A 21,483-nucleotide genomic window follows, 5' to 3' on the forward strand; every position below is an offset into this window, starting at 1 on the left:
CCTTTTAAATATATTACTGGTCTGATTGCAAATCTGTCCTTGGCGTCCATCAGGACAGCGTGACATAATCAGACCCCCCAAATGCTTTGAAGAGCTTCACTTTCAGTTCCTCTTGGATAACTTTCCATATTACCACACATTAATTATTTATCTATGTTCACTTGGCGCATCAGTAGGAAAATAAAGCAAATCTATTGGACCAGTGATATAGTATAGCACCGCAACCTCAACTGAACTCTACTGCATTGTCCATTTGTCTCCTGCTGCAGGTGCGGGTGTAATTGGAACCGAGGTGCAGAATATTTCTTGATGTGTAAAAGTTGTCCCTCACACGGTGCAAATGGCATGTGTGCAATGCTTGAAGAACAATCCCTTTTGTAATGTGCAAAATGATATCTGTGCAGTGCAACCATCTCAATTACAGGGGAAGCGATTGTTTTACACGGTGGGATTTGCTTCAAAGAACAAGACAAATGAGAGTGTGGCGCTGTTTGCTCCGGATGAGCAGTGGGACAAACAAGTCAAAACCCGTTGAGGTTTCTTTTACTACATTATTTGTTAAATCAAAAATACAACAAATGTGCTGGATACATTAGGTTTTATTTCAATACATCCTTTTAAGAAACCTGCACAACATTTACAGTAATTGCGCTTCACAAAATCTAGTGCTCAGTGTCAGTTTTTGCTCTTATTTTTGCATCGTAAGCCCTTTGAAAAGCCCTCCATGTCCTGACAGTTTGCAGACTTCAGAGTTCAGGAAACTCGGGATTGATGAAGGCAGTAAAAACTTGATTGAAAAAGACTAATGAATTGAGAAATTAAAATGTGCTCACGCTAATTACTTCACTCCAAATGCATCAAATAAGGAAAGTTTTAAGGGGGTTTAAGAAACATTTTATATTCAATGAATCATCCCAGTAATGCAATTTCAAACTAAGGATTTGTATTGAATACCCTGCAAAATGGGTTGTGTATTAGACATACTAATACAAAGTTAGAATTATGCCATTGACTGGTTAAATCTGATGATAAAAAAATCCTTCCTTAATTCAGACCGCTGTTACGGCATAGTTCATACATTTTATAAACACTGAAATTTACACACACCAAAAAAAAAAAAAAACGTTTTAGGGGAAGACCCTGCAATTACATATACATTCACCAGCCAGGGTAAATGTTGCCATCAATCTCGTGCCCTGGGAGGCTGGTAATACTGTTGTGTTGGTCTTGTGCGCCTCGGCTGTCCGTCTCCACCACGGCGAAACTCGAGGGAACTGTCATAGTAACCGTCATCTTCCCCCTGACAGTATATTTAACATAATTGAAAGTTGTTAAATTATTCCATTCAGTTTCCATTACACTCTTTAGTAACTGAGATGACTACACATTAATAAGATTTTCAGAGTTATCACAACCCTCTGAGGGAAGCCATAACTTTGATGAGGCCCTCGAACCAAAATGAGTTAGACACTATTTTAGATGGACAGTCCAATGCTCATCTGACATGTACTAGTTCATCATTAATGTGTCATTTTCAACCTTACCAAGATATCAGCAGTAACAGGCTTGAGGTTATGGAGGAGGACCTCTTCGCAGTTTCCATACTCACTAAACACGACCACAGCTGTTGAGCCTGATGGATGCACAGCATCTATTCTGGCATGGTAGAACTTTTTCACATGCCAAGACAAAGCAAAATCTAAATTAATCTCAGCAAATGAAGAACACTGTCTACACCTGCTATATGCACACACCATTTTTGGATCGATTCCAAATATATCCTTAAACAGCAGTAGTAGTTGAATATTCTCTGCTAGTGATAGATGGAGAATTGAGTGAACTTTGTGACATAATCTGGCTGGGCAATTAATAGAAATTTCAGCGTGGGTTCAATTTTGGTTTATGGCAATCATGAGATGATTGAAGAAAAACAATTGACATCAAAAATAATTATAAACATTTAAACACAGCACGTACTTTGTGTTAGAAATATTGCCAGCTTTCTAGCAGTCAATGGAAAACCCCATTGACGGAGAAGCTACAGGATGGATTTACAGGTATTCTTCCTAATCTGTGAAAAATTAGTTATATTTATAAAGTTTAATTGTGACTTTCTTCAACTCTTTTTATATGAATGCCTGCACTGCACCACACTGGCCCCTAGAGGCCATGGTGTGCGCAGCAGAGACAGCAGTTATCTATTTTCTTTTTTTTGCTTTTATTTTACTATAATATTTTAGATGTTACTAATTTGTTGTCGTTTTTTTCACCTAATTGCCAAGGTTCGAATGAATGGTGCCAATACATACCTTACTGTCTTCCCAGTACAGAGCAAGGCATTGATCTCCAGGTTTCCATGTCTGATCAACATTCATATTTTTCATTGTGCCTCGAGGACCTTGACCTTTACCCATCCCAGACTTTCTTTTGGGTCCGGCATTATTATAAGTGTTCCGCTTCGGAGGCTGTTCCCTATAGTTAGGACCAGGTGTACTGGTTGGCTTGATTGGCCCAGTTCTTATGGGTACCGAGCCTCCATTTTGGTAATAAAATGGTTCCCCTGTTAGGAATTGTGAACCCTGTAACATTTCAACATCACAGGACGTTCGGAAGCTTCCTCCTTTTGGTGGCACACTATCCTTTTGGCGCACAACATAGTCAGGTCGGTCAGTTTTCCCCTTTCTTCTGAAGTTGTTCAAGTTAGGGTCAGGGATGATGTCATTCGATGAAGTATTCACCAGTTTAGATGAGGGTGCATTGTCCTTTGCCCCTCTCCTGACAAATGGGCCAGCCATACTCCCGCCATCATCACCATTCCTTGACCGCTGTGGAAAAGATCCAACTGATTCCATCTGTTGTTGAGTTTCCTTGGAACAAGTAAATGATGGTGTGAGGCAAGGGGCAATATGTTCATCAGTCTCTTTCCTGTCACTCGGTTGTCTGTCTGGTGTCACCCGTGACGACCTATCCTGACCCTTCCACTGCTGGACTGATGACGTTTGGAAGGTTTTACAGTTCGAGAAGGGCTCCTGTCCTGGTTTAGGAAAGTCTGTGTCCCTGTGGAAGCGGGGTGGCCTGTCATTCTTTTTTTGCCTATGATCATTATGTGAGGAGAACTTTGTGTGAGAGGCTTCTTTGGAGTAATAGTCGGAGCCAAGCCAATTACTGTTCTCATGTCTCTGAGGGGCCTGGCTCCTTGGCTCTGAAACACAAAGCATTCAAAAACAAACATTAAAAGAAAATGTTGCATTTATTACAAACGAATGAAACAACTCGACTGAAATAATACATTAACCCATAGATGTGATCTGGGCATATCAAAATGAAACAGTCAAAAGCTTGTTTTAAGTCGATTCACACTGTAAAGTCTTAAGGGTGCAGAATTTTTTTAATTTTTTTTTATCAACAGTACAGATTAACAAAATATGTCATGATTTGCTCAGCTCATTCATGTGGTATTCAGAGAGATTTGAGACTTGGGGGTGGATCACTAAATTTTACCCACCATCAATGGAGAAAACACCCATCTTGGATTCCAGGAAGTCAAAAAGAGTACTTGGTCCAGAGGGCCTTCCTCCAGCTGCCTCCTCATCATCATTTCTGAACCGGCCTCGTCCCCTTCCTCTGCCTAAACAGCCCCCCCCCCAAATACCAATATATTATGGACAAGTTACTTGAGAGCAGTTCAAGTTATAATACAAACCCAAAGTCCAATTAAGTTTTCAGCCAATATTCAATTGAACACACTACAAAGACAATATATTTCATATTCAAATTCAATACCATATTATATATTCAATATTCAATATTCATATTCAATTGATGAGTGTTAATTGACAGCCGTGCGTGTTTTCTTAAGTGTTCCGACCTAAACCTATGTGGCAGTATCCTTTACACAATGCTGAGGGTTTTTAATGCAGTAACACATGAGGTCCTCGCCTCATACATGTTGCGATTTCTCCAGAATCTTTGAATCTTTTGATATTATTGACCGTGGATGATGAAGTCCCTGAATTCTTTACAATTGTACATTGACAAATAGTGTCTTTGTAGTGTTGGACTATTTGATAATGCAGTTTTTCACAAAAAGGTGAACCGCACCCCGTAACGGCCCCTTTTGGGGATGTTTTTTTTTTTATACGCAATATGACACTCACCTGTTTCCAATTAACCTGCTCACCTGCGAAACACATGCTTTTTAGGCATTCCTTAACTTTCTGTTTGTTTTTGTTTTTAATTGCTTTTTGTCCCATCATTTTTGGAACATGTCACAGGCATTAAATTCTAAATTAGAGAATATTTGCACACAAAAAAACATTCATCAGTTTGAGCATTAACTATTTTGGGCTTGTGGTATATTACATTAAATATATGTTGAAAAGGATTTGCAGATTATTGTATTGTTTTTAATTTACGTGTTACACAATGTCTAAATTACACTGGTTTTGGGTACGATAACATGTAACAATAAAATGCGGTCTTTGCCCAGAATTTTCCATATTTTACCAACAAGCAGCCATCTTCAACTCAGGCTACACAATCCCGAACTAAAATTCAATATATTTCAGGGCATGTCTGTCAATTACAAACCTCTGGGCTGAGGCTTGTCTGGGACCACAGAGTTGGATCTGCTACCAGAAGATCCCGACAGAAGACTGTTGAGTGCCACCTCAATATTGTTGTTGTTATCCAGTAAGGCCTGTCGGGCTGCCTCCTTGTTAAAGCCCATATCTATGATGTCTCTTAGGGCACGCTCATCCACCTGCGCGCATCATAAGAAACAGAACAACAATATTGTTTGAAGGAGGTAGGCTACAGAATGTTCATTGGTGAAGCCATCCCAAAAGAGCAAAACAAAATATCAGCTGCAGTGTAATGCTACAGGCTGCTTAACATTAGTTTACCTCGAATTGTCGATAACTAAAGTACTCAATATGTTTTTACGAGACAATATCAAGCTACAGTGGATCATCCAGGTGCAATTAATTACATACATTGTACATGCCCTATTTAAACAGCCTTAAACAGTTGACTAAAATCAAACCCTCTCACCAGCTCTCGATAGCTTCCATCTTGTCTGTTGTCATGTCTATCAACCCTGTCTTCCCGCCTATGCTTGTCACGGCTCCGTGAAGCAGTGGCGGATAAATTGCTTCCTGCATTTCCACCTCCACCAAATACACGGGGACCCTAACAAGGGAAAATTAAACCACAGGAGGAAACCGGCTTGTGTGAAACAAAAAAATGAAACACAAAATTGTATGTACACAAAGAAGATTCAAAATTAATGGATGTAAGCTAAAGGTGACTGTAATTGAAGAAAATAAAACAGCATTCCCATGAAGTGCAAAATGTATCTATTTCTACTGTTTCAACAAGGGTTCATATTAGTGATGCACAGGTGCCCACATGCACTGAAAATAAAAGCACACCTTTACTCTATATCTATATATTTTATTTAAAGTCTACAACCAGCCAGTTAATGCAAGTCAGCATCAGATTCAGGATTTCCCTACCTCTTTGCCCTTGGCCACCTCAGCAATAGCTGCTGTCCGTTGCTTTGCAAACTCGTCATTCTCATCGGCAATTTTGACTACACTCTGAAGGGTTTTTCTCTTGTCAAGTGCTTCACTGTCCACCTCATCCTTCTTTTCATTCTTCTGCAGAAAGACACAGGATCAAATTTACCTTAATGGATTATAAAGAATTACTGAATACAACTATATTTCCAAGTTGGTTGAACTTGTATTCAAATGTACTCAACATTGTTGCTTATAATTGTAATAGCATTTACCTTTGCGTAATCATCATTACATTATTATTTGCTTTATGGAAAACCTCATTTCTAATTGAATTATTGTACAACTTTAATATGGAAAATGGTAATATTCGAATCAAAGATGATCCTAAAGATGAACCTTACCTGGCCAAATGCCAAAAAAGGAGGTGGCCCACCTTCTGCTCCGATGTTGCTTCTGCTATGTTTGGCCAGACTCTACAGGTGGAGTAAATTTGTTAAAAGGGTTTTCAAGTTATAGACAGGCAGTGCTTATTTCAATGAACATAAAATATGCTATATACAAATATTATTTGGATTTTTTAACCACAAAAGATGAGAAATGATTAAAAGCCACCCTTACACGTTGCAGCTCCCATTTCTCCACCATGTGCTCAACCTCTCCACCAAGGATAGCAATTTTTGAGTCATCAAGGAGCAAAAACCCATTTCTAACCAGGACTGTACCCAGGAGCTTAATTTTTGTTCCAGGGGGGGTATTAAGGCTGAAAAGAAAACAAATGAGACGTTAGTGCATGAAAGCACTTTAAACATTTGCTGATATGCTCAATAAATGGTTGAGTTTGATTTTGACTCATCCTATTGGAAGAACATGAGCCAGTAGGACGTTTTTGCAATAGCAATTTATTTTTTATACAAATCCAAATAATTCCAGCATTGGCACGACTCCTTCACACAAAACATCAGATATCAGCTATTTTTTCACCAGATGACAATCTTAGCAAAAAGAGTCAGGATTCATGACTGTCAACTATAGTGTAGAACAAAGTGATCCATGGCTGTCACTGATGACCCAGTTATTACAAAATACAAGGCTTGCCATGATCAGTATTTGAAATCAAAAGCACTGTGGTGTATTGTCATGTTTGTGAAATGTTTGACTTGACATTCACAACAAACTTATGGGAAAAAAAACCTTATGACTTTTTTTCTTCTTGTTATGCAAACGATGGTATAGCTTTGAGGGGAAGCAGTAGACAGCTGGAAGTTTTCAGAATGCGCTGAAATCTCGCTGATTTATAAAACATGCCCTAGGATAACAATTGTTTTGTTTTTGTTTTTCAAAACAAACAAAACAATTTGTTTACCATACATTTACCAGGGACTCATGCCTTTCCCACACAAATTAATCCATGGCATTGGGCAGGACTATAGGATTAGGTATGCAGAATAGGAAAGGAAAGATTGTTTAAAAAAAAAAAAAAAGCTCCATATGTTCACCCTTTTTTGTGGTAAATTAAAAACCCGTCTCATCAGACCTCTGCCTCACTCATTCGGGACGCACAGGGAATGTCTGGACAGCGTAACTCAAATAATTATATAACTGAATGTATCCTTTAAAGCATCTTACTCACACACACATTATAGAAAACACTATTATAAAATCGCTAACCACTACCATTAGTGCTAAAACTGTGCTTCCTACTATTACACACATGGATCATTACATGATGGTCTGATTTTCCGTGGTTTATTTCTATATCCCCTACCACAACAATGTTGTCCACGTATGTAAAGAGAGGATTCATTCTACTTTTGTCTTTCTATCCATCAGGAAGTCAAGGCCTACACTCAAGCCACTCCACCTGTACAGGCTGGTCACCATGGTAGCAGTCTCCAAGGCCACCAATGCTTGGCCAGAGAAATAATTCAGGCTGGGAATTGTTAGATCAGCAGCCACCGCATGGAAATTGCAGATAACGTGAAAACTGAACCATGTGTTCGGGCGACAAGAAGGATATGAACTGTGGGCAGAATTTTACATTTTCTCATGAAAGTACTGCACAACAAACTAGCAAATTGACCTGTAGCACATATATCAGACAAATATACATTTATATTATAGTCAAAATAGTCAAAGCCATTCCAAAATTAAATTGAGCATAGTTACACTCAACGTCATTAATAAAAATGCAAGAAGAAGGATTCAAGCACCTGATTTTGGTCAGGTGTTTAAACTCCAATCCAGCGCAGGTGGTATGGCCATCTGTCATTTGCAGGCGCAGCATTCGTAGCCCTCCCTGGGACTCGACATCTTTTGGTGCAGAGATATTCCTTAACTTCTGCAGCTGTAGAACACATGGACCCTCCAGCTGGCCATACAGAAAGATAAGACATTGTCAACCCCCCCAAAAAAAACTGCAGCAAATTGACAGGAAAAACAAAGTACTGATTCCTTTTTAAATACTGCAAATATATTTTACTGTTTATTTATTTTTAACATTGCATTTTGAGCTACTGGGAATATGATCACAACAATTGAGTCCATTTTCCAGGTCTATTTACTTGTAGAATACAAACTAAACAGCCCTCTAAAACAAGCAATTCATGCAAATTCATGCATGCCAAATGGGTGAGGAAAGAAAAGTGGGAGAAAAACCTGAACTGTATTATGCAGGCTAAATTTGCACTCACTCTTACTCTTAACAAGAATCATTCATACAAACTGCATAACGTGTGTGTGTATGTGTGGGTGGTGTTACACATAAAAATTATGTACTGATCGACTAACAGCAATTTTAACATGCCACTTGTTTGACAGTCAGAGAATGAAGAAGCGTGGCTGCATCTCTCATGTTTGTTGGTGTGTTAGGGCCATCTAGTGACATTTAGAAGAAATGCAAGCCAGTTACGCTCTGCAGCTCACTCACCTTTTCAACCCTTCCACTATTGATATCGGACGGCAGAATTTTTCTTCCAATCGGTCTAAGATCAGTCTGCAAAAGAAAAGATGCTTAACTGAAATAATGGAGAAGAGTGACACCTGCAACCATCAGTTTTGCTTTCTTTTTTTTATGATCTACTTTCACTGGAATGTGTACTACAGTGCCAAAAATAACTGCATCCAGACATCATTAGGCCTTTTACACACCATTGGTAAATGTCTCCAAAATAAACCTATTATAATAAACATATTGTTAAATAGAGATCTATGTAACAGTGTAAATAAAGTGGTGAGCATCTTTGTAAAGGCTGATAAAACAAATAAAGATCTAAATAGTTAAAACACCCCTACAAACAATAAAATGTTCGGATTATTATTTATTTTTTTATATATAAAAAACGTGGTGTGGGAAACACTGTCAGTTACACAATTGCTGTTACCATGGCTACTAATACAAATGTTCAAAAAATATTTCTAAATGACCACCTTTGTAAGAAATAGGTTCATTCAAAATAAAATGTGGCATGGACATTTACATAAATGTGTGACATTTTGTAAATATACATTGAGAAATTTATACTGTTTTACTGTAATTTGAAGGTGTTTTTTTAAAACCACATTTTCGATGGGCAATCTAACACAAAAGCATTCCAAAAAATGTCACTTTTCCCCCCCACAAAATAAATACTGTAAATAAAAACTCAATTACTTCAGATCTTTCCGTCCATTTTTCCAAATTTTCGGTGCATTGATTATACTCAGATTAAAGTGGCCTTTCCAAACATACTTTGCACTTTGACAGACTTACTAGTCCGTTTATAGGATTTTTGTTTAATTTATTTATTTAACGTTCTCCCAGTCACATTTGGGAGGTCGCACATTAATGTCAGACTGCTCTGATTCATCCCAAAGGCGTTCCATCGGGTTGAGGTCAGGACTTTGTTTAAGCCAGTCAAGTTTATACACACCAAATTCTCTCATCCATGTTTTTATGGACTTTGTTTTGTGCATTTGTGCACAATCATATTGTAACGAAAAAACTGTTCCCAAGACATCGTGAGCATGCAGTAGTTCTAGTACCAGAATATGTGAACATTTCAGCATATCAAGAGATTTGGGACAATTCTATACTCCCAACTTGGTGGGAACAGTTTAGGCATGGTGCATCTGTTGTGACATCTTATCTTCACCCATTGTTGAGATATCATTTCAGAATTGGCTTCAACAGATGCTAAAAAATTAAGACTCAGACACAAGTGGAAAAGAAAGGGGGGGAAATGAGATCAGGACATCTTTAGTTTATACAAGGAAATATGTGGACGGTAGAACTCACGTCAAGTGCAATGCGAATAATATCCTTGGGTGTAATGTTCTCAGCAGATCCTTTCAATTCAGCAATGCCTTCGTCACTGAGGTACCTGTGGGGCAAAAACAAATCAGATGAGAGAATGAATAAACTGAAATAAGTATACTGTATTAGCCTGCCATCCATTTTCTATTGTGAGGAAGGTGAAATTGCAGTCTTAAAAACTTTGGTGAAACAATTTTATTAGTGGTAGGTAGGTGGTAGCTATCAAGACAAAGCAACGGCTGAAATAACACCACTCAGATTTGACCAATTTATACTGTAAATGTTTTTGGAATAATTCAATGTACTGTAAGTACTGCAAATAGCTCGTCACTGTCATCATCATCATGGCTATTATTATTATTATTATTTATAGTAATAGCAGCAGTGTTATTACTGTAGAACTTGACGTAACGAAGAAACCTGTGAAGCTAATCCAACACACGCTTTTCAACAGAGCGCTGCAGTAAAGTTCTGACTTTTAAACCGCTGCAAACATTCTGAATTGTACTAATATAATGTTTTGATGACACGGGGCTTTCTGGCGTCTTTTGTCGTCCTACTACAATTTCTTTGGCGCGTATATATCAAGCACAGTGGTTAGCCTGCTTGCAGTTGCTACATGGTTATGGCTAGCTAAAACGTTATGGTTCCGATTTCGCTTTAAAACCAAATATTTACACATACTCAACATTTAGTTTAGTTGCGCTTCTACTTAAGTGTGAAAACCAAAACAACTGGGCGCCTTAGTTATTGATTTGTGAAGCAATGTTAGCTACCATGCGACTTACCAGCCCTCGTTGGCCAGGGACTCCACCAAAGTGGACATTGTCGTCCAAATAGACGAGAATATGACGACACAGATATATACAAATACAAAAAAACAAAACAAATTGCGTTATACCCTGCTACACATCGCTTTCGGTTAATAACAATACCCGCTACGTCGAATAGCTTGAACGTCACTGACGTCACTATTATGAGACAGAACGGCGTGCCAAAGAGTTCAAAACAGTAGCCACTTTAGCGTTGCTCTTTCTTTCGAAGGTGTCTGAAAATGAGCAATATCGCTGTATACTATACAGCTAGGTCAGATATTTAGTTTTAAAAAAGAAAAAACATTTAATATAGTCCCCGTAGTTTGACAGGACTATTTTCGAGTGGCAAATTTGAGCTATTGAAGAGTTAACTCGCCCACTTGCACAAAATTAATTGTATAGCACTATTTAATCAATTTCGTTTAAATGCCACCATTGATCTTTTAATTTGACAGCATATGCGTTATTTTGGAGTGTAAAATATAGCTGTTTATTACTGTATTTTGACAGAAGCACCATTACTCTAGATTTGAGTATACAGTGAAATGATGATTCACCTGCCATACTATAAATATTGGACATAGTAACTTTTTTTTTCCTCCTGTAATAAAGATGTTTAAAATCTTGTATTTGCCATTTTCACAGGAAAGTACGATAACAAGTTTAACTCAAGGCATTCAACATAATGCAGTGCATTAACTCCAAATTGGGATGTTGTACAGAAACTAAAGTTAAGTCGCTCGCAAGCAAAGCAAGTATCTGGCGAGGTTATTCACTTTGTGAAAACAAATTGTAAGAAAGGAAAGACAGAAAATGGTTAAGATTTTTCAACAGGATGTTTCTCAGTGTACAGTTGAAAGGAATTTAGGGATTTCTTAACCTACAGTCAAAAATAAAAGATTTAGAGAATATGGAAACATCTCTGCAGGTAAGTAGCAAAACAAAAAGTGAATTCATGTGACCTGCATCAAAAAAAACCACATAATTTTATGATGAAGATATTAGAATGTGAACTCAGGGTGTAGTACAAGACTGACTTACCTTTATTTCAGACCTGGGTTCCAATGAAAATGTGTGCTGCTGCGGTGCGTAACTGTAGCCATCCAGTAAGAATGAAACACTTCCACCCTCAAAGCTTCAAGAATGAGGGACCTCATTTCCTAAACATTTCCTGTATTGAGTTTTGTTAAAGGTAATGTAACAGTTGCCATCTTTTTTTAAATGTGTTGCTGGCTTCAAATTCAAAATCCGTTAATATTTGGAAAGATAAAACAAACAGAATAGTTGTGAAATTGATTGATGGTTGAATGGGTTTACTTGCCTCACATGCAATCATGGGTTTATTTCCATAGGCCTCAAATCCCAGTGCAGTGTCAATTTCAATATAAATATGATTTCAATACATACATATAATATAAATCTCTCTTAATATACATGCAAAGAGATTTAAAAAAGATTTGCATATCTTCTTTAGTTATATTTTTCAGTGTCCAAATTTTATTAAAATTATTTAACTTTTATCTATTCCACAAAACGCAATTTTAATCTTATCCACTAGATGGCAATATATTCACGTGTAAACAATACAAAAACACAAACAACCAAACCAGTCCGAAAAAAGAATAATGTTTTTATTAATAAAAGAAACACATAGACAACTCAAAATCCGAAAAAAACTAATCAAGAATCAACATTTGATGATTAAGAATAAGAACACTCTCTACCCACCTAAGCCAACACACACAGGCAGGAGCAAAGAAAGGAGGTCTGCATCAGCATTTCTGGTGAGTGTAATGTATTTTATTATAAGTTTTTTTTTGTCATGTCAATTACATAATTATGAATATTTATGTTTTTGGACTGTCACTGATGTATTTTAGTTTAGAGGTTTGGACTTTTTATGAGATGGTGTAATGAAAGGTAAAGGGAGCTGTATTTATTTCTTAAGTGCATCTGTAGGAGAGCATCTTATTATATTCTACTGACGAACATCCATCCATATTCCGAATATACATTATTTGTGATGTAAATAATGTGTATTAAATTATTATTATTATTTTTTTAACCAGTTAAGACAGTCATTGATATTGTTCCAAAATTGTTGCAAATCAGTGCTCTAGATAGCCTCAATATGTTTCATAAGAACCCTGGCTCAGCCAGGGTGACTGGCTATACTAGGTTGTGTAACACAAAACTATAAAACATCCAACTCACCAAAATGTCAGTTTGTTGCATCATTGTGTAATTTGCACTAACCAAAATGTTTAGGATTTTAGCTTGAGGCTTATTGTTGGTTTGCTGAACGAATGAGATAGCACCGACCCCTGGTCTACAGTACACCAATATGAACAATAGCTTTTATTAAATAGTTTTTTTTTTAACATACTTGCATAAAAAGAAAAGATGATCCAAATCTTCATTTAAACTTTCAGAAAAAACACAATTTCCCACATCCATCGTAAATTTCTCATTCAAAAGTTCTTTTGTTGGGTAAATATTATTAATAATTTTAAATTGAAGTTCCACGGTTTTTACTGGGACTGGAAATGTTAAATATTTACATCTAATCGCTTTTCAATCTTCTAATTTAAAGTTATTAAGAATATAGGCACGTTTTAATGAACTAAATAAACAATTATATAGTAAGTAGCGTCTAATAAATTTGTTGTTGCATTTGTCGTTACAAAAATCAATACCATTAATGAATAGATTCTTTAAAGATGGCGTGATTTTCGAAAGTATTTTATCCTATTTAACCATGTTAGAAAGTGGCAATGTAAGATTAACCTTGGGCGCCAGGTTAACGTAAAATGGGCTACAAGGCACATCCGGTCCGTGTTGTACGGCACAAGTTGATTGATTGGCAGCACTGAGAACCACTCAAATGTACATATAACCAGAAAAGGGAGGAGTTCGTCCCATCTTGGTCCCACCTCCACTATTCGGTGGACGTTATTGGTCGACTCAAACAGGAGGATTTTACACCTCTTTGCGCGGGTCTGTCCAAAGTTGTGTTCGCAGCATTTCTACAAGTTATCCGACTTGGACATATTCAGGAGAGATAAACCATATCTACAGTCAGAGAGGCTGTTTGTTTAACGCCTTCCCCAGGTTAGTGGAGAATTGACACGTTGACGTGACAGTCCACAAATTGGATTAGCGCCGTGTAAAGCCACCACCAGTATGAGGTTGTAGCGAAGCTGCTAGTTGACAGCTACACGGACGGTTGCTCTGTACGAAACGTAGTCATAATTTCCTTGCATTCTCCACGGATCTTAATGTGTCATCGTCTTTATGCAATTGACTGCAACCTATGTATGTGTCTCGAGCCAAGACAGCGTTTTAAAATAATAATACTTGACAAGGATGTGTTGTACATGCAGGTCGAGGCCATAACGTCGAGTAGATGTGCACAACTAGTCAACAACATGGACACTTACGGTCAGCGGTTTGAAACCACAACGGGAAGAGATGGTAAATCTCATAAGAAGAAGCTTGCTTCCTCCTCCCACCTTGGTACGCCATGCTCTGAAGAAGGAGACCGCAAACCCAAGTTTGTAAGTTTCACATAACATAACAGTAGAATTTCTGTGTACTGTGCTGCTTTTGTTTTCCTCTTATTTGTTGCAGGTATACACTTACAGTATATGCATGCATTTGATGTGCACTTGCTGTGTCTTTTTACTTGAATTTCTATTTTTTTTTATCGTACTTAATAGTGCAAATATTGTTTAAAAAAAATATATTATCTATTATTGTTTTAGGAAGGTCATACAACTGTTATGTCTGGCTTGGAATATTGTTTTTAATACCCCCCTTGGCATATTTTTTTATTTGCTGATGCCTCGAGGAAATAAAAGGTTAAAATTAGCAGTGTTGAGCCCTTCCACTAATCCATATGCTTCCTACAGCTGTGGGACAATGCATCTATCTTGCTAGTGGGTCTCTAGTTCTCTGCGGTATTTTTCTGAGGTCTAGGTAGAAGTTACAACTCAGAGAGGCTACAAACTTTTAAAGTTTTCAAAAAGCTGTTAAATTGAGTTTGTCTTTTTTTTTTTTTAATTCATGTTAAATGTGGTTTAAGTAGTTTTTATCTAAACATTATTGGGTCGGGTTTGGCTTTTTTTGTCACATTAAAAGTTATCACAAATTAAAACAGCTAGCTCTTATTGGCATCGCTGCTTAATGTGAACTTTATCTGTTTTGCTGCTTTATTTTATAGCATTGTTTAGTGCCATTACAGGCAATACGGATGCTGCTAAATCTTACTTTAACTATGATGAATTTGACAATCTAAGAAGTTTTCAGCTAGGTCTCTGGGTTTTCTCTCACCACACAGCCATTATACACATGTTTAATGTGATTAGTGCAACAAGTACCGGCAGTACTAGTACTGTGAACTTTAGCCGGTAAAAATGACACAAATACCATAATTTCAAAGTAAAGTTGTCAGGAAAAATGTAGTGAAAGCGCCCCATCCCCGCGTCCGGGCTACCATTAACGCTTCCCCAACCGATTCAGTACAAATGTATCCACTTAAATCATCAATCATTCTTGGCGCATCAGGTTGGAATTTGAATAATTCCTGTAAGGAAATGCTTGAACATGATAAATAAATATCCTAGTCTGGATTTGTACTTTGCCACGTTCATGGCTATCTAAGTTAACTAGTACTGTACTATCTGCTTTTCATAAAGGATCGTAGACTAGTTTACAGGGATGTGATTTTTCCGCTCATTCGCGGAATCCCGCTTTTTTTATCCCCCCCCCCCCAAAAAAAAATCGATTTTTTTATTTTTTATTTTTTTATTTTTAGTAGTTCATTGTGTATGCACATGACTCCGACAGATAACATCTTCTGCTATAACAAAGACATTTGTGGTATGCTCTAATATGAGTTACTTTTCATTTGGTCATGATATAATTATTTGTTCATGCCCGTCCCCCCCCCCCCCCCCCCCCACTGGGCACTGCCCTGGACCTAGCTGGGTGCCAGCGGCCCCCAGACCCCCGGCTAAATTTTCAGATAATTTCACTTTGGTCAAATCACATCCCTGAGTTTAATACATTCCAGGTGTTGATTGTGTACTACAGGGCAGCATTGCTTCATATTGTTTTTGTCTGTCTCCTATTCATAGCACCTACCATTTAGAAATCTCACTGATGACATGGTAAGATCTGAAAAACGGAAGCGGTTCTTCCATTTTCTTGGCTGCAGACTGTCAACTAACATGACTAAAACCGTATTATTCGAAATTCTGACAGTTTGATTGCCAAACGTCACATTAATTAACAAAGCAAATCCTTTCCCTTTCTTAAGTAAAATATTTGTAAATTTTTATTTCACCCTTCCTAACCACGCTTTTTCCTCATAATTATGCTTTTCTCACACAATACAAATTCAATTTTTTCTAATGCAGAATGCAACATGGACTTTATATGAACTAACTAACTTACTGTGTTTTGCCGCTTTTTTTCTTTATTTATATTTTGTTTTTCTTTCCTTTTCCCCCCCCCCTTTTAGCTGGACAGATTTGCAAGTATTCGGATCCCGGGTAGTAAAAAGGAACGGCCAGCCATACCCCATTCTAAATACAGTACCACTGATTGGTCTGTATTTTCATCATCTAACTCCCAGTTTGAGGAACTTTCATCGAAGATCACTTCAGAAAAGGAAATATTGGCACTTTTTGAAAAGATGATGGTATGCAAGTAATATCATTCATTCTTCCTACTATTTTTGAACTTAAAATGTCTTCATTTCTTCTCATTTGTTTAGCAATTGGGCAACCGTTAATTTCTTTTTTCTGTAGTCAGGAGTAGGGGTGCAACAGTTTCAGATTTTGGTGTACAATTATTGTCTGAGAAAAACGCGTTTTTTACAACTATTATTGCAGACATAAAAAAAAATCACATCAGCATTCTTTGAAAATATTTATTTTTAACAATAATAAATAACTGAAAAAAAAACATTTTAATACAAATAGATTAGACAGATTCTTAATATCAATATTGGAAAATACAGCATCGTACTGTATTTCGTTTTAATGGTACTAAAGTGCACTCATTCCTCAATACACTTATTTTCAAGGTCACTCATTTAATGTTAACACTTAAATGTTGTGATTGTAACTGCCCCTTAGAGGTAACATGACAGCTTGGGGTTATTGATGCTCATAGGTGGGTGGGAGTAGTGGCATTTATTTAATTGAGCATTTAGAGCAACATTAATGACAAGGTGTAGAAACACATTTTTAACATTATAAAGCAATCTGTTTTTGAATATGAGGCTGCTAAAATGCGACAAAGTCACGCCTGCTGTACACTTGATGTTTAGCTGAGCCCACAATTGTTTTTCATTTTTAACTTATTCTCATGCAATGGAAAGTCTTATTGCCTAGGGTACTACAAAAATAGGACAGAGAAAAACAGATGTTTATTGTATTTCTAACTTTGTTCATTTTCATATTAGGAGGACATGAACTTGAATGAAGAAAAAAAGACTCCCTTGAGAGACAAGGACTTGAATACAAAGAGAGAAATGGTCATCCAGTATGTTTGTACTGCTTCAAAAACGGTAAGTTTCATATGACTTTTATGATTTTCGCTCCAAGATGTGTTATATGTAAGCACGGGTGTTTGGGCATGCGGGTTCATATCAGGCATGTAAGCACAGTGTAACCTGTTATGTAGTTTATAGTGATACTCCTTTTACTAGTAGACAGTATATTACATACAGTATATTTGTCAGATTATTTTTTCCCTCTCTCTTGCTTTCCCCATTTTCATTTAAAATATTTTTTGTTTTCTTCCTCCAGGGTAGCTTGAAAAGCAGCTATCAGATATCTCCTCAGGAATTCCTGGGAGAACTTAAGTCAGGGGTGATGGAAGAACGCCTATTTGCCTGCCTCGACTCACTGCGTGTCTCACTTACTAGCAATCCTGTCAGGTATGGTACATCAAAGGAAAAAAAAGACTTGTTCCTATACCTTGTATTGGTCCCATTGTTTAAATGAAGATGTATCTACTCTTTTGTTTTTATTAGAATTAAATGTCATAAGTTACTTCCCCTATTTGTAAATATTTAGAAAATCTTTCCTATAAATCTCCATTTAAGAATTATAGTTAGCACAGATAACAAATTCTGCATTTTATGAAAAAAATTATCAACATTTGTTGCAGTGGTTGACTATTGTATAGTTGGAACAGAGATGTGATTCCTCAAGATATTCCACGATACGAAAATCTTCCCATTGGTTATGCCTTTATATTTTATAGTACATTGTAACTTGACTTAGGGATGTAATGATATCCAAACATCACAATACAATATGAAGGTCACGATATGATAGTTATCACGATATTGTGGGGAGGTTGGCAATATAGAAAGTCACAATATTGTAAAAAAAAAAAAAAAAAAAAAAGGGCTCATACTAATAACCCCCCCCCCCCCCCCACACACACACACACACAATATTCTGGTTTTGTACATAACAATGCATATAAACCACCTACAAGCTCTAATAACAATTAATATTGAGGCACTTACTTGCTAATGCACGCACACATTGAGTTCCTCCACACACACACATATTGACTCGGTTTACAAGCATATTACGTTCCCCTTCATCTTTCCAATAGCATGGATTTTAAACATAGACGGGCCAAAACATGCCTTGCGAAAATTAAACTCCACTAAAAAAATAGCCACCACAGGGTGCTAGAAATGCACAAATTCAAATCAACCTTACTTTTTTAACATATGTGCTGCTTTTAATATCGTGACATGACAATTTCGATATTGTGGCAGTTTTAATATCGCGATATTGCTCTTACCGTTGTATCCCCAACTTGACTTATAGTGAGCCTAATCATGAGTTTTTCATGATACAAGCCATTGCTTGGCTGATTCGTCTTGACTCGCGATGAAAATATGAATTACGAGTGCGAGATGGTGTCAGCTAACTTCACAGCATCAAATACAACGTGTGTGTGTGTGTGTGTGTGTGTGTATGCATGTATGTACTGTATAAGCTGTATATTTATTTTTTTATTTGTGTGGCATACTGCCTAATTTAACTGTCTATCATCACTTTTGTGATATGCCATGTTTTTTCTTTTTTCCAGTTGGGTACAAAGCTTCGGTCATGAGGGCCTTGGATTGTTATTTGACATTTTGGAAAGATTGCTGACCAAGAAACAGTGAGTGTTTGATTTCAAATTTAGGTGTAAATGCCTCACCCTTTTCAATAATCAGGGCTCCTACACAAGTATGGAAAAGTACGGAATTTGATTTCATAAATGACCACGTCTGGAATAATGTAGAAACTGGAAGCTATTGTTTGGAAATATATTAATGTTTCCATGATATCACTTGCACAATTTCTTTCTGTGTTCTGGTTATGTTATATTGTTTTGTAGTCTACTTGCAAATAATTAAAAAACAGCAGTTAAAACAAATAAAAATAAAATCTAAAATAATATGTATATAGCTTGATCTATGTTTTTTTTTTTTTTTTAAGGCACTTGAAAGCACAGATGCAAAGTTAGTGTGAGAGCGCATAGTATATGTTAACAAGTTAATTTCAAGTCTTGGCTGAAACATTCTGTGTCTTTCTGGTATTGAATAGCCATGAATTCAGGGTATACCTGTCCTGTTTTTCTCCAAAGTCAGCTGGAATATGCTCCAGCTTCTCTGTGAGTGGGATAAGTGGCACATCATATGGATGAATTTGATTTATTTCATGTCCCCAGGCAGGAGAGGATCGACAAGAAGAACCAGCATAAAGTTATTCAATGTCTAAAAGCGTTCATGAACAATAAGGTAAATGCACTAACAGCCATTTTCCCCCTCGTCAGAATGTGGCTTAATGTACTCCCATGGGTATATGAAAGAATTAGGACTGCAATTATACACCAAAGTTAAGATTTACCTCCATACCTCCATTTATGACCCACATAAATTAATTAGTTAATTTATATAATAAGTTTTTTTTTCAAGTCCATATGGCAAATAGTCTGAGTCAGGCATACTACACAATTTCATCTCTTTGTATAATTTTAACGTATTTTTATGCTGATGATATTGCATCCTGTCTGTTTTCACATGTATGTTCCTAAATATTTTAGCCCATTAAATAATGTTTATCCTGACTGGCCCAGAACCTAAAATTTTCTTTGAGCTTTGGCCCCCTCTGGGATTGAGTTTGACACCCCTGGTACAGGAACAAAACATCACTGCACATGAAGCTCTGGGTTCTAGCCCAGTGCCACTCCATCACAAAGTTTAATGTAAGGTCTCATGTAATCCTGCATCTCAACAGCTGCCAGATGCTAGCGTTTACCTGAAGGCTTATCTGCCAGTCCAGACGTTTCCTTGGCTCAAAAGACATCTTGGAATGCAATGTACCCAATGCCCAAAAGACTGGTGTCCTCTGCCAGCTGTCTACAGCTTTGCCTTCCCCTTCTTTCATACTCTTCCACCTTGTATACAGAATAGAAGTTGTAAGAGTACAAAGTTATGCTCTAGTCAATAATTAAGTTAGTGAGGTCTAGTTCAGGAAAAAAAAAAAATACATTTTGTCCAGTCCGTAAAATCATGAATATCGGGCATGGCCAAAATATTTTGTTATTGCAAGCCATTTTTTCAGTGTCTAAGTCGTCCCCAACTGATTGTAAAAAAAAAAAAAACTAAATCAAGACAAAGCCATAGTAGTAATAATAATAAAAAAAAATCTAAAATCTATTATGGATTTCCTTTGAAATGTACTTCAAAACATTCTAAGTGCCTGAAAAGTGGGCGATAACAATACATATTTGAGATTCAGCATTTTGTGTTGTTACATAATATTTCAGAGAATACTCGTAGTTCTTAACATTGTTGGAGGTACTGAACCCTGCCAGTTTCCCATGCGCATTCGCCAAACCCTTCTTTATTGAAAAGTAAAATATGATTATTTTTTTCCCCAATTCTAAGAAATATAGCATTTAATGGTGAACAAAACTAAGTAGCCTTTTCATCGAATCCGTCTCTCTTCACCCTGAATTCAGAAAAAAATGAATTTATTTGAGTGCACATACTAAAACGCGCACCGTGCACCATGCACCATGCACCAGCTTGACACAGAGACTGTAGTTACACTTTAGGTCAGGGGAGGCAGTCACGAGCCAAAAAAGACACAGATTCCACAATGTTGACATTTTTCTTTACTTGGCATTGCAAATAACGCACTAAGGACGCCAACTCCCATGACTCATTCTAAACTCTATGTTTATGGAGCACTTTAAAATAACTGCTGTTTTCTTAAGATGACACCTAGGGGCAGCAGATAGAATTAAACAGCAGAGGCCCCGGAATTGAACCCATGTGGAGCACCATGCCCTCCGTTATACATGTGAATTCATATTTCACATATTCTGACTACATTCTTTTTCTTTTCTTTTTTTTTATGTGAGTGACTATCATGGGATAAGTCAAAACTTACAACATGGAAACTTTTTGAGCATTTAGACCAGGGGTGGTGGACACATTCGGTCTTTGAGGGCCGGAGTCCTGCAGGTTTTGGATTTTTCCCTTCTCCAACACAGCTGATATATAATCAGCTCATCAACAAGCTCTGCATAAGCCTGATGACGATCCTCTGTTGATTGGAATCAGCTCTTTTGGAGCAGGGAAACATCCAAAATCTGCAGGAGTCCGACCCTCGAGGACCGAGTTTGCCCACCCCTGATTTAAACAGTTTAAATCTTTAAAAAAAAAAGGTATCTAAATGATTCGCAATTATCAAAAATGATTATTGATTAGATGCTGAATAATCATCATCATTTATTGTATGAATGAAAAGCTGTTTACCCA

The 21,483-nt window shown here is 37.0% G+C and overlaps 2 protein-coding genes across 4 annotated transcripts in view; one reads left to right on the top strand and one right to left on the bottom strand.

The window, feature by feature from the left end:
- Positions 1 to 581: 581 nt before the first annotated feature.
- tdrd3 (tudor domain containing 3) lies at positions 582 to 10,776 on the bottom strand. The gene is made up of 13 exons (XM_077564678.1): positions 10,602 to 10,776; positions 9,796 to 9,880; positions 8,449 to 8,514; positions 7,733 to 7,890; positions 6,141 to 6,282; positions 5,924 to 5,995; positions 5,517 to 5,660; positions 5,053 to 5,190; positions 4,591 to 4,762; positions 3,506 to 3,628; positions 2,310 to 3,202; positions 1,545 to 1,670; positions 582 to 1,300 (listed from the first exon to the last, which is right to left on the bottom strand). Exons 1-13 carry the CDS (start codon positions 10,637 to 10,639, stop codon positions 1,184 to 1,186), a joined length of 2,274 nt encoding a protein of 757 aa, XP_077420804.1. The 5' UTR covers positions 10,640 to 10,776; the 3' UTR covers positions 582 to 1,183.
- A 2,815-nt stretch (positions 10,777 to 13,591) lies between these two features.
- LOC144050856 (protein diaphanous homolog 3-like) overlaps positions 13,592 to 21,483 on the top strand; it is a 70,780-nt gene continuing 62,888 nt past the window's right edge. For all 3 annotated transcript variants that reach the window (XM_077564484.1, XM_077564486.1, XM_077564485.1), the window contains exons 1-7: positions 13,592 to 13,739; positions 14,012 to 14,185; positions 16,153 to 16,332; positions 17,101 to 17,205; positions 17,447 to 17,577; positions 18,756 to 18,830; positions 19,383 to 19,452. In XM_077564484.1, coding sequence (XP_077420610.1) covers positions 14,057 to 14,185; positions 16,153 to 16,332; positions 17,101 to 17,205; positions 17,447 to 17,577; positions 18,756 to 18,830; positions 19,383 to 19,452 — 690 coding nt within the window. In that variant the 5' untranslated portion in view covers positions 13,592 to 13,739; positions 14,012 to 14,056. The remainder of the gene's footprint in view (positions 13,740 to 14,011; positions 14,186 to 16,152; positions 16,333 to 17,100; positions 17,206 to 17,446; positions 17,578 to 18,755; positions 18,831 to 19,382; positions 19,453 to 21,483) is intronic.

The sequence above is a fragment of the Vanacampus margaritifer genome, chromosome 4 (genome assembly GCF_051991255.1).
Source record: "Vanacampus margaritifer isolate UIUO_Vmar chromosome 4, RoL_Vmar_1.0, whole genome shotgun sequence".
Lineage (NCBI taxonomy): Eukaryota > Metazoa > Chordata > Actinopteri > Syngnathiformes > Syngnathidae > Vanacampus > Vanacampus margaritifer.

Excerpts from the sequence above, each read along its gene's own strand:
- tdrd3 (XM_077564678.1), bottom strand. The coding sequence starts at position 10,639 with ATGTCCACTTTGGTGGAGTCCCTGGCCAACGAGGGCTG. Across the intron at positions 6,283-7,732 it reads AAACACCTGACCAAAATCAG|CCTTAATACCCCCCCTGGAA; the intron begins GTGCTTGAATCC and ends TTTTCTTTTCAG. Across the intron at positions 4,763-5,052 it reads ATGGAAGCTATCGAGAGCTG|GTGGATGAGCGTGCCCTAAG; the intron begins GTGAGAGGGTTT and ends TGATGCGCGCAG.